Source organism: Pristiophorus japonicus, chromosome 10, assembly GCF_044704955.1.
Source record: "Pristiophorus japonicus isolate sPriJap1 chromosome 10, sPriJap1.hap1, whole genome shotgun sequence".
Lineage (NCBI taxonomy): Eukaryota > Metazoa > Chordata > Chondrichthyes > Pristiophoridae > Pristiophorus > Pristiophorus japonicus.
In genome coordinates, this window is record NC_091986.1 from 199,397,934 (window position 1) to 199,411,926 (window position 13,993).

Sequence of the window (13,993 nt, forward strand, 5' to 3'; positions counted from 1 at the left end):
CCGCACCCTACACCCGCTCCCCCCACCCCCGGACCGGACCAGACACCCGCTCCACGCCCCCCTCCTGACCGGACCAGACACCCGCTCTCTCCCCCGCCCCCGGACCGGACCCGACACCTGCTCCACGCACCCCCTCGGACCGGACCCGACACCCGCTCCCCCACCGCCCCCGACACCCGCTCCCCGCCACCCCCCCGGACTGGACCCGACACCCGCTCCCCCCCCCCGGACTGGACCCGACACCCACTCCACGCACCCCCTCGGACCGGACCCGACACCCGCTCCCCGCCACACCCCCGGACCCGACACCCGCTCCCCGCACCCCCCCCCCTCCCCCCCGGACCGGACCCGACACCCGCTCCCCGCCACACCCCCGGACCCGACACCCGCTCCCCGCACCCCCCCCCCCCCCGGACCGGACCCGACACCCGCTCCCCGCCACACCCCCGGACCCGACACCTGCTCCCCCCCCCCCCCCCCCCCCCCCGGACCGGACACCCGCTCCCTGCCACCCCTCGGACCGGACCCGACACCCGCTCCCCGCCACACCCCCGGACCCGACACCCGCTCCCCGCCACACCCCCGGACCCGACACCCGCTCCCCGCACCCCCCCCCCCCCCGGACCAGACACCCGCTCCCTGCCACCCCTCGGACCGGACCCGACACCCGCTCCCCCCCCGCCCCCGGACCGGACACCCGCTCCCCCCCCCGCCCCCGGACCGGACCCGACACCCGCTCCCCGCCACCCCCCCGATCCCGACACCCACTCCCCCCCCCTGCCCCCGGACTGGATCCGACCTGACCTCCCTCTCCATTCCTCCCTCCCTCCCTCCCCCCGACCCGAACCGAACCGACCTCCCTCCCACCACCCCCCGACCCGACCCAACACCACCTACCTGTAAATCTGGTGCTGGGGACGGGCCCTGACGAAGTCTCGGGCCCGGCCTGTTCAGTCTCCCCCCAATCGCCTCCCCCCCCCCCCAATCTCCTTCCCCCCCCCCCCCCCAATCTCCTTCCCCTACCCCCCCATCTCCTTCTCTTCCCCCCATCTCCTTCTCTTCCCCCCCATCTCCCCTTCATCCCCTTCTCTCCCCCTCCCCACCCCATCCCTCCCCCTTCTCCCCCATCCCTCCCCCTCCCCTCTACCCCCCTCTCCTCCCCCTCCCCTCCCCTCGCTGTCAGAAACACAGACACTGACAGACAGAGAATAAGAGACACACAGACAGACAGAGAGATAGAGACACTGACAGAGACACACTGTGGGGGGTGGGGGCATCCCAGCACGCTGTTGGAGGGCTCCCGGTGCTGCAGTCGGTAAGTAGAAAATGTTTTATTTATTGATTTAAAAAAAAAAAAATTATTTCTTATTAATTTTTTTTGATTGATTTATTGGTTGATTTATTGATGTATTTATCATTTATTATTGATGATGGCTCTTTATTTGTAAAACTGAAGTGTTTAATGTTTGTAAACTTTCCCTCCCCCCCCATTCCCTACGCCTGATTTGTAACCTACGCCTGATTTTCTAAAGTGTAGACAAGGTTTTCTCGAGCGTACAAAAATCTTCACTTACTCCATTCTAAGTTAGTTTGGAGTAAGTTTTCACTGACGAAACTTTGAAAACAGGCGTAAGTGGCCGGACACGCCCCCTTTTGAAAAAAAAAATTCTGTTCCAAAGTGAAACTGTTCTAACTGACTAGAACTGGAACAAACTAAATGACGAGAATTCCGATTTCTAAGATACTCCGTTCTACACCAGTTGCTCCTAAAAATCAGGAGCAAATCATGTGGAAACTTGGAGCCTTGGAGTCTAGGCCATCGCTCTACTCAGAACTCCTACATGGCAAGCGAGCCCAAGGTGGGCAGAGGAAACGTTACAAGGACACCCTCAAAGCCTCCTTGATAAAATGCAACATCCCCACCGACACCTGGGAATCTCTGGCCAAAGACTGCCCCAATTGGAGGAAGTGCAACCGGGAGGGCGCCGAGCACCTGAAGTCTCATCACCGAGAGCATGCAGAAATCAAGCGCAGGCAGCAGAAGGAGTGTGCGGCAAACTAGACTCCCCATCCACCCTTTCCTCCAACGACTGTCTGTCCCACCTGTGACAGAGACTGTAATTCCTGTATTGGACTGTTCAGTCACCTAAGAACTTACTTTTAAAGTGTAAGTCTTCCTCGATTTCGAGGGATATTAAAAGATATGGAGATCGGGCGGGAAAGTGGAGTTGAGGTCGATGATCAGCCATGATCTTAGTGAATGGCGGAGCCGGCTCGAGGGGCCGTATAGCCTACTCCTACTTCTTATGTTCTTATGTTCTAGGACCACCGAGCAATGGAGACCGACTATGTCAAATTCTGCTTACATCACTTCGGGATTCTGGGATCTTTAGTGCCATTTTGGGAATCAAATTCTTCAATTTTTGGCCATGATATTTTCTTTAATGAACAATCAGAGGTCTTGAAGGCAACATTTGGGGGACCCTGCATGAGTACAGAGGTGCATTAAACGTTAAATAAATCAATCTAGAGACTGCAGCACCAGAAGTATAAAAGATCTCTTACCTTTCTCAGCATGTCATCTTGTTCCACATTGTTTATTTCCCCAGAATTTATTTCCCCTTTCAAGGAGTATTCGTAAAACTTTCCACTGACGTTCACCAGTAGAGTGGTCACTGCCCTGTTCTGCAGCGCACAGCCAATAGGAACCTTACCATGGCTGTTGGTGGAGGGGATGCCATACCTGAGGATCACTCCCACTAGGAGCCCTGAAACCAAACACATCGGTTGTTAAGGAACACGCTCGTTACACGGCACATTTGCAACACATTTTCCAATTCCAGGGCTGCTGCAGCATTCGTCGGGATATGGGAAATTTGTAACAGAAGCAAGCTACGTGCGGGAACAGAGTACGCAAATCACGGTTGCAGTGTCGACCATCCACAGGATGCATTCCAGCAACTCGCCAGTGAAGTACCTGCCAAACCCGTGGCCACCCAGAGGGACAAAGGCAGCAGGCGCATGGGAACACAGTCACCTCCAAGTCACGGACCATGCCGACTTGGAAATATATCGCCGTTCCTGTATCATCGTGGCTGGGTCAAAATGCTGGAACTCCCTCCCTAACAGCACTGTGGGAGTACGTTCACCACACGGACTGCGGCGGCTCACCACCACTTTCTCAAGGGCAACTAGTGTTGGGCAATAAATGCCGGCCTTGCCAGCGACGCCCGCATCCTGGAGAATGAATTAAAAGGAGAGCAATCATCAGGACACATATCATGCATGGCTCAATATCAGCAACCACTCACAGGATGATGGGATGTCTTTCAGCCGGAATTGGAAGGGCTGCAGCGAGCAGACCGCTGCAGGCAACTGACAGATGGCAGAGTAGGAAGATGAGTTCTTGCGACATCTGTGACCAGTCTGGTTATATGACAACAAACAGAAATCGGTCACCTTCTCATGAAGGGTTTTGAGGAGCACTCCCAGTGGCAGAAGTTTCATTAACCAGGAGGACACAGATAGGCAAAAGAACTGAAGGCGAGATGAGAACTTTAAAAAAAAAAATCACAGTGGCTTGATCTGATCTGGACCGCACAACCTGAAAGGGTGGTGGGAGCAAGCTCAATAACTTTCAAAAGGGAACTGGATAAATACTTGAAGGGGAACATTTTGCAGGGCTGTGTGGAAAGGGCAGGGGAATGGGACTGAAACTGGAGAGCACTTTCAAAGAGCCAACACAGGTACGATGGGCCGAATGACCTTCTTCTGTGCTGTACCATTTTACTTACTGATACACTAGCATAATAGCAGCTTGATATCGACATATTCCCAACTGAACCAGCAGGTACAATTGCCAGAGCCGTATCCTCATACTCAGTGGCAGCCCAATAAACTCATTACGGTAATAGGAGGGTACAGAGAAACAGGAGTGAGCCAGTCAGCCTCTCGACTGCAACTACAACCTCTCAGAACAGGTATACGATTCATATGAAACCAAATTAAAGTACATAAAACATTGCCTCTCAGAAACAAGTCATCAGCACAATTATGTGATTATGTAGTTTTTGGACTAATCATCTCCCTGGTTCAATAATCGAGATTCAATTAGATCATGGCTGATCTGTATCTTAACTATCTACCCGCCTTGGTTCCGAAACCTTTAATACCCTTGCCCAACAAAAATCTATCAATCTCTGTGTTGAAATTTTTTGTTGATGTCCCTAACCTCAACAGCTTTTTGGGGGAGAGTTTTCAAGATTTCCACTGCTCTTTATGAAGAGGTGCTTCCTGACATCACCCCTGATCAGTTTAGTTATAAATCGAAGGTTATGCCCCTGTGTTCTGGACGCCCCCCACCAGAGGAAATAAGTTCTCTCAATCAACAACTTGTATTTATATCGCACCTTTAACATAGTGAAACATAGAAACATAGAAAATAGGTGCAGGAATAGGCCATTCGGCCCTTTGAGCCTGCACCACCATTCAATATGATCATGGCTGATCATGCAATTTCAGTACCCCATTCCTGCTTTCTCTCCATACCCCTTGATCCCTTTAGCTGTGAGGTCCACATCTAACTCCCTTTTGAATTTATCTAACGAACTGACCTCAACAACTCTGTGGTAGAGAGTTCCACAGGTTCACCACTCTCTGGGTGAAGAAGTTTCTCCTCATCTCGGTCCTAAATGGCTTACCCCTTATCCTTAGACTGTGACCCCTTGTTCTGGACTTCCCCAACATCGGGAACATTCTTCTTGCATCTAACCTGTCCAATCCCGTCAGAATTTTATATGTCCCAAGGCACTGCACAGGAGTATTATGAGATTAAAAATTTGACACCGAACTACGGAAGTAGAAATTAGCCCAGGTGACCAAATATTTTCAGGAGCATCTAAAAGGAAGACAGAAAGGTAGAGAGGCGGAGAGGTTTAGGCAGGGAGTTCCAGAGCTTGGGGCCTAGGCAACAGAAGGCACAGCCACCAATAGTTGAGTGATTAGAATCAGGGATGCTCAAGAGGTCAGAATTATCTACCTAATAATTTGTAGACACACTAACTTTCAGATCACTTTAAACAAAGGAGTGGTTGACCCACCCAACAGAAGAACAGAACAGAAGCTAGTCAGAGTAGGAATCGCAGGATAGCTCAGATGAATACATGGCTTGAGCAATGGTGCAGCAGGGAGGGATTCAAATTCCTGGGGCATTGGAACCGGTTCTGGGGGAGGTGGGACCAGTACAATCCGGACGGTCTGCACCTGGGCAGAATCGGAACCAATGTCCTCGGGGGAGTGTTTGCTAGTGCTGTTGGGGAGGAGTTAAACTAATATGGCAGGGGGATGGGAACCAATGCAGGGAGATAGAGGGAAACAAAAAGGAGGCAAAAGCAAAAGACAGAAAGGAGATGAGGAAAAGTGGAGGGCAGAGAAACCCAAGGCAAAGAACAAAAAGGACCATTGTACAGCAAAATTCTAAAAGGACAGAGGGTGTTAAAAAAACAAGCCTAAAGGCTTTGTGTCTTAATGCAAGGAGTATCCGCAATAAGGTGGATGAATTAACTGTGCAAATAGATGTTAACAAATATGATGTGATTGGGATTACGGAGACGTGGCTCCAGGATGATCAGGGCTGGGAACTCAACATCCAGGGGTATTCAACATTCAGGAAGGATAGAATAAAAGGAAAAGGAGGTGGGGTAGCATTGCTGGTTAAGGAGGAGATTAAGGCAATAGTTAGGAAGGACATTAGCTTGGATGATGTGGAATCTATATGGGTAGGGCTACAGAACACCAAAGGGCAAAAAACATTAGTGGGAGTTGTGTACAGACCTCCAAACAGTAGTAGTGATGTTCGGGAGGGCATCAAACAGGAAATTAGGGGTGCATGCAATAAAGGTGCAGCAGTTATAATGGGTGACTTTAATATGCACATAGATTGGGCTAACCAAACTGGAAGCAATACGATGAAGGAGGATTTCCTGGAGTGCAGAAGGGATGGTTTTTTAGACCAATATGTCGAGGAACCAACTAGGGGGGAGGCCATCTTAGACTGGGTGTTATGTAATGAGAGGATATTAATTAGCAATCTCGTTGTGCGAGGCCCCTTGGGGAAGAGTGACCATAATATGGTGGAATTCTGCATTAGGATGGAGAATGAAACAGTTAATTCAGAGACCATGGTCCGGAACTTAAAGAAGGGTAACTTTGAAGGTATGAGGCGTGAATTGGCTGGGATGGATTGGCGAATGATACTTAAGAGGTTGACTGTGGATGGGCAATGGCAGACATTTAGAGACCGCATGGATGAACTACAACAATTGTACATTCCTGGCTGGCATAAAAATAAAAAAGGGAAGGTGGCTCAACCGTGGCTATCAAGGGAAATCAGGGATAGTATTAAAGCCAAGGAAGTGGCATACAAATTGGCCAGAAATAGCAGCGAACCTGGGGATTGGGAGAAATTTAGAACTCAGCAGAGGAGGACAAAGGGTTTGATTGGGGCAGGGAAAATGGAGTATGAGAAGAAGCTTGCAGGGAACATTAAGACGGATTGCAAAACTTTCGATAGATATGTAAAGAGAAAAAGGTTAGTAAAGACAAACGTAGGTCCCCTGCAGTCAGAATCAGGGGAAGTCATAACGGGGAACAAAGAAATGGCGGACCAATTGAACAAGTACTTTGGTTCACGAAGGAGGACACAAACAACCTTCCGGTTATAAAAGGGGTCGGGGGGTCTAGTAAGGAGGGGGAACTGAGGGAAATCCTTATTAGCCGGGAAATTGTGTTGGGGAAATTGATGGGATTGAAGGCCGATAAATCCCCAGGGCCCGATGGACTGCATCCCAGAGTACTTAAGGAGGTGGCCTTGGAAATAGTGGATGCATTGACAGTCATTTTCCAACATTCCATTGACTCTGGATCAGTTCCTATAGAGTGGAGGGTAGCCAATGTAACCCCACTTTTTAAAAAAGGAGGGAGAGGGAAAACAGGGAATTATAGACCGGTCAGCCTGACATCGGTAGGGGGTAAAATGATGGAATCAATTATTAAGGATGTCATAGCAGTGCATTTGGAAAGAGGTGACCTGATAGGTCCAAGTCAGCAGGATTTGTGAAAGGGAAATCATGCTTGACAAATCTTCTGGAATTTTTTGAGGATGTTTCCAGTAGAGTGGACAAGGGAGAACCAGTTGATGTGGTATATTTGGACTTTCAGAAGGCGTTCGACAAGGTCCCACACAAGAGATTGATGTGCAAAGTTAGAGGATTGGGGGTAGTGTGCTGACATGGATTGAGAACTGGTTGTCAGACAGGAAGCAAAGAGTAGGAGTAAATGGGTACTTTTCAGAATGGCAGGCAGTGACTAGTGGGGTACCGCAAGGTTCTGTGCTGGGGCCCCAGCTGTTTACACTGTACATTAATGATTTAGATGAGGGGATTAAATGTAGTATCTCCAAATTTGCGGATGACACTAAGTTGGGTGGCAGTGTGAGCTGTGAGGAGGATGCTGTGAGGCTGCAGAGCGACTTGGATAGGTTAGGTGAGTGGGCAAATGCATGGCAGATGAAGTATAATGTGGATAAATGTGAGGTTATCCACTTTGGTGGTAAAAACAGAGAGACAGACTATTATCTGAATGGTGACAGATTAGGAAAAGGGGAGGTGCAAAGAGACCTGGGTGTCATGGTACATCAGTCATTGAAGGTTGGCATGCAGGTGCAGCAGGCGGTTAAGAAAGCAAATGGCATGTTGGCCTTCATAGCAAGGGGATTTGAGTACAGGGGCAGGGAGGTGTTGCTACAGTTGTACAGGGCATTGGTGAGGCCACACCTGGAGTATTGTGTACAGTTTTGGTCTCCTAACCTGAGGAAGGACATTCTTGCTATTGAGGGAGTGCAGCGAAGGTTCACCAGACTGATTCCCGGGATGGTGGGACTGACCTATCAAGAAAGACTGGATCAACTGGGCTTGTATTCACTGGAGTTCAGAAGAATGAGAGGGGACCTCATAGAAACATTTAAAATTCTGACGGGGTTAGACAGGTTAGATGCAGGAAGAATGTTCCCAATGTTGGGGAAGCCCAGAACCAGAGGTCACAGTCTAAGGATAAGGGGTAAGCCATTTAGGACCGAGATGCGGAGGAACTTCTTCACCCAGAGAGTGGTGAACCTGTGGAATTCTCTACCACAGAAAGTTGTTGAGGCCAATTCACTAAATATATTCAAAAAGGAGTTAGATGAGGTCCTTACTACTCGGGGGATCAAGGGGTATGGCGAGAAAGCAGGAATGGGGTACTGAAGTTGAATGTTCAGCCATGAACTCATTGAATGGCGGTGCAGGCTAGAAGGGCCGAATGGCCTACTCCTGTACCTACTTTCTATGTTTCTATGTTTCTATGCACATAGATGGAATTTAAAAGAACAGAGATAGCCCTGAATCTTTCATGCTGGATGTCCAAAACAATTCAGTACAAGCCAACATTTTTTTTTTACTTTTTCCTTTCAAAACGACGAAGTCTGACAGTTAAGTGCCACTTCAGAGACTTGAGCACAGAATCCAGCCTGACACTCCAGTGCAGTACTGCGAGAGCGCTGCATTGTTAGGGGAGCCATCTTTCGGACAAGACGTTAAATGGAGGCCCCGTCTGCCCTCTCAGTTGGGAGTAAAAGATTACATGCTCTTTCGAAGAAGAGCAGGGGAGTTCTCCCACAAACGACACCTAAAACGGATTATCTGGCCACTTATTTCATTGCCGTTTGTGGGAGCTTGCTGTGCGCAAATTGGCTGCTGTGTGTACAGGTACGACATTGCAACAGTGACTGCACTTCAAAAAAAAAAAGTACTTCATTGGCTGCGAAGCACATCGGGGCATGCCGAGGTAGCGAAAAGATCTTTCTTTCTGATGGACAGGCTGCAACGCAGTGCACACTGACATTGTCAGCGGAACCATCTTTCGGACAATAAAATTCTCCATTAGAGCATTGATGCTATAAGCTGGTCTTATGGAGAAGAGGCACTGAGCAGAAGGGTGGGAAGGAAGTGGAAATGAAAACTGAAAAATCTCGATCACCACATGCCCCTCTGCATCCCATGCAGCCAGTACTCTAACGCAGATCAACAGACGCTTAGGATTGGGTCATCTGTCGAGCCCTGCTTAATTAGGGAATGAGTAAGACACGGGACAGGGGGGGGGGACTAATGTTTTTTTTAATGAAAAATTAAGCCATGTGGGAGCAGGATTTGTACCACTCAACAATTAAGTCCGAGGATAGGACCATTTGCCAAGCTTCTGACTCACTCCATTTATGACTTTGCGTGACCACAGTTTTGTGCTCACTTCCGGTTATAAAAATGTCCCCTTCACCACTGACCTACAAAACCAGAGAGCATGCAGAAATCAAGCACAAGCAGCGGAAAGGCAAACCAGTCCCACCCACCCCTTTCCCTCAACGACTGTCTGTCCCACCTGTGACAGGGACTGTGGTTCTCGTATTGGACTGTACAGCCACCTCAGGACTTGTGTTAAGAGTGGAAGCAAGTCTTCCTCGATCCCGAGGGACTGCCTATGATGGTGGTGACAAAACAGTAATTGCTCATGGACAAGACACAAACACAAGGGGGCGCGGAGCTGTCTCCTCTGTTTACACAGCCTTTTTCACGTGACAAAATGGCCACGGTAGAAGCAGTGCAGTCGAGGTTTCATCAACAGTGACATCCATCTCACTACTGGGATAACGGTTTCATACAGTACAAGGCATGTGATCCTTTACCTACACTGATGGAAAACTGCAATTAATTTAAAAAGCGGAATGGACAGGACTGAAAATGTCCGACTGTGGTCCAGCTGCCCTGCCCGCTCCTGGTGAGGGGGAGTTGTGGGGGAGAGTGTGGTGGAAAGCAGGCAGGGCAGCAGTTAACCAGATGGCACAGCTCAGGAGAAGGGGGAAACCAATTGCAGATTCAAGCCCAACACAGCACAGACTGGGAATTGAACCGGAGATCTTTCTGATCTATATGGCTCAGTGTCTTATGGGTGCTCCACACTCGACAGGTTAGAGCACCAACACTCTCTCACACTTTCTGTCCAAATGCTGATTGCAGTTGAGAGAAGTGAGTTAATGGGCCATAAATTGCGGCCTCTCCGGTTGTGTACAATGAGCGCACGTGCCCGAAGAGGCCCCGCAAGTTCCGGATTTAGGCGTGCAAAGCACATGCGCCTAAACCTGGCACTTGCGATCCGTCAATGTCTTTTGCCAGATCACACGCATCCCCGGGGGAAGGGCCTTCCCGGGTGGAGATTTGGGCTATTTGCGCAACTCCTGCCCAGCGAATGTCCTTAAAACTCTTACCCCATGGTAAAAGCAGGCGTAAGGCCTGCTTTTATCAGTGTAAGAGTTTTAAAAGATGGAAAAATTAAATGTTATCACAAATTTTTATATTGAAAACCCTGTCCATTAAGGTATGTTTATTCTTCACCCTATTAAAACATTTTTTTTCCTAAAACATTTAATTTGATTCAATTTCAATTAATTTTAAATATGCGAGGTGTCTTGTTTATTTACTTTATTGTGTTTCTGTGTCAATGGGAGCAATTATAAACGGAACTCACCATTGCTTGGATGTTAATTGAGTGACCAAGACCTGGCTGAATCGTGCAATTGTAAAACTTATTAAAGCTTAGTTATATAATGGTGATGCTGCTCCAAAGGGTTTGACAACTTGACGCAGAGGTAGTCAACAAAAAGGTCCAAGAGTAATAAAAAGCTAAAGTGAGCACCAAGCGTTATATGGTTTAATAGCACAGACAAGTTGTACAGTACCTCAGGACGTCCTGTAGTACTTTACAGTTAGTGAGGTACTTTTGAAACGCATTCATTGCAGCCAATTTGCACGCAACAAGGTCCCAGAAACAACGAGGAGATAAACAGCCTGTTAGTCGGTTTTGGGGATGTTGGTTGAAGGATAAAAGTGGAGCAGGACACCCAAGAGAGCTCTATTGCTCTTATGTGAATCGTGCAGTGGGATCTCTGCATCCACCAGAGAGGGTGGTGCTTTGCTTTAACATCTCTGAAAAATGGCAGCCTTGACAATATAGCATTCAAGCACTGCACTGAAGCAAGCATCAGTCTAGATTTTGTCTCAAGTCCGGAGCCCAAAAATTTCTGGCAGGGATTCCATTTGGACTTGAAGCTTTTTTCCAGTTTTCATCTGTACAATCTTTGATGGCCTTTCAGTCTCATTAAGGGTAGGTAAACAACCCTCCCTGGCAGGCACCATACAACGTGGCAAGCAGTTAAGCACCTCTTCTGTCTCTGATGGCCTATTAAGCAGGTCTCCGAACTGCAGACGTTAATGTTTCAAAATGAGCCCCTTGTGGATGAAGATAAGAACACAGCAACATAAGAAATAGGAGCAGGAGTCGACCATTCGGCCCCTCGAGCCTGCCCGACCATTCAATGAGATCATGGCTGATCTTCTACCTCAACTCCACTTCCCTGCACTATCCCCATATCTCTTGACTCCCTTAATATCCAAAAATATATCGATCTCCGTTTTGAATATACTCAAAGACTGAGCCTCCACTGCCCTCTGGGGTAGAGAATTCCAAAGATTCACCACCCTCTGAGTGAAGAAATTTCTCCTCATCTCAGTCCTAAATGGCCGACCCCTTATTCTGAGACTGTGATCCCTGGTTCTCGACTCCCCAACCAGGGGAAACATTCTCTCTGCATCTACCCTGTCTAGCCCCGTAAGAAATGTGTATGTTTGAATGAGATCACCTCTCATTCTTCTAAACACTAGAGAATATATGCCTAGTCTACTCAATCTCTCCTCACAGATATTGCCATCTTGCTTCTCAGATGTTGAAACTCAAGATCTGGCCAGCCAGATTCTATAGAATCATAGAAGTTCTTGGAATTGCCGTGGTCTGCTCTTGCTTGCCCTACTATTGTGTTGCATCCACCTGTGACACATGCCACAGTCTACAGAATGCTGGCCAGCCATCATCATCATCATCAGCAGTCCCTCGGAATCGAGGAAGACTTGCTTCCACTCCTGAAATGAGTTCTTTGGTGGCTGAACAATTCAATACGAGAGCCACAGACCCATCATAGGTGGGACAGATAGTCGTTGAGGGAAGGGGTGGGTGGAACTGGTTTGCCGCAGGCTCTTTCCGCTGCCTGCGCTTGATTTCTGCATGCTCTTGGCGTTGAGACTCGAGGTGCTCAGCGCCCTCTCGGATGCACTTCCTCCATTTAGGGCAGTCTTGGGCCAGGGACTCCCAGGTGTCACTGGGGATGTTGCCAGCCAGTCAGTTGTTGACCCTACTCAGTTCTTCAGCAAGGAGCACTCAAGCTTTCCAGGTCACATTCATCAGAACCAGATTCAGCATTGGCAATGTGGCTGCGCCATTTGACGCGTTGCAGGCAGCACATGGACTTCTTCCATTTCTTTCCAGTGGAAGCTGGAGCACATCAATGCCTCTCGGGGCGTACAAATAAATGGAGAACACTACTGTGGTGTGGACCTTCAGCCAAACCATTATATCAAACCCACCAAATATTTCAATGCCAAGCAGGTGAAAGACTATGTCAGCTGTGGCTCAGTTGGTAGCACACTTGCCTCAGAGTCAGAAGGTTGTGGGTTCAAGTCCCACTCCAGGTACATAGGCACAAAAAAAAAATCTAGGCCGACACTCCAGTGCAGTGCTGAGGGAGTGCTGCACTACCAGAGGTTCCCTCTTTCGGATGAGAGGTCTGCTGTCTCAGGGGGACGTAAAAGGTCCCATGGCACTATTTTGAAGAAGAGCAAGGGAGTTATCCCCCGGTGTCATGGCCAATATTTATCCCTCAATCTACACAATAAAAACAGATTATCTGGTCATCATCACGTTGCTGTTTGTGGTAGTTTGCAAGTTGGCTGCTGCGTTTCCCACAGTGACTACACTCCAAAAGTACTTCATTGGCTGTAAAGTGCTTTGAGACGTCCGGTGGTTGTGAAAGGCACGATAAAAATGCAAGTCTTTCTTTTTTAGTGTCAAGTCTTGTCGAGTTGCAAGGCACATGAAGGAACTAGAAAATTCCACATATTATCCACGGCAAGACAAGGTTGCCAATGCTGAAGTCTTGTCAAGAGCAGGTACAATTGGCATCAACATGGTGTTCGACAAAGCACGGCTTCATTGAATGAATCACATTGTTCAGCTGTTACGTGAGCTGAAAATGGACAAGTATTCCTGCATTGAGCAAAAGTGGAACAAAGGCACAATGAAAAACAACCTCAGGCTATTTAATGTTCCCGCTAACAACTGGTAGAGAATAACACTTCATAGGTTGCAATGTCCCTCACTTTGAAAACAAATGCCAGGATAATTTCAGAACAAAAAACAGGAAAATCAGAAAGTCACACGGTGGTTGCAAACAGCGACTGACTGGCTCCAGGGAGACCATCCTTTGGCTTGTGAGAAGACCTATGGTTCTCACGTTGGGCTCAGTCACTCGTAAATGCCCGGCAGCAACAGAGAAGCTCCTGATGATTCAGTTGCATTTGGTACAAGGGACAACTGTACATGGCATGAGCCCCATCATCCAATTCACCTCCAAGTCATTGGGGCATTCAAAAAGATTTTCAACAATCATCTTCATTTTGCAAAAACCTGAAGTTGGGCAGCATGGCAGAGGAGGAGGGGGAAAAATGGAACTAGAAGGTTTATTGGTGGATTCTTAACCCTCAACCGGGACACGTCATTTCTCACGTCCCCACAAAGCAGGAATCTCAGCCCGCTAGCGCCTGTCTGCTCGGTTACATGCAAATGGTGCAGGGGTGGCGATGGGTGGGTGTTTGTTCAAAGCTTGGGAAACCAGCTGATCGCCCGGCCTGTCTCACCACAGCAAGGGCAACTCCAGGTAAAACCACGACAGGGGGCAGACTGCAGCAGTGACGGGGAGACTGCTGACAGACCTGGTGGAGCTGGCAATTGTCATTCACCG

The 13,993-nt window shown here is 48.7% G+C and overlaps 1 protein-coding gene across 2 annotated transcripts in view; it reads right to left on the minus strand.

Annotated features, from left to right (window-relative positions):
* slc9a7 (solute carrier family 9 member 7) overlaps window positions 1–13,993 on the minus strand; it is a 195,250-nt gene that overhangs the window by 111,301 nt on the left and 69,956 nt on the right. For both annotated transcript variants that reach the window (XM_070892484.1, XM_070892483.1), the window contains exon 2: window positions 2,566–2,768. In XM_070892484.1, the coding sequence (XP_070748585.1) occupies window positions 2,566–2,768 (203 nt within the window). The remainder of the gene's footprint in view (window positions 1–2,565; window positions 2,769–13,993) is intronic.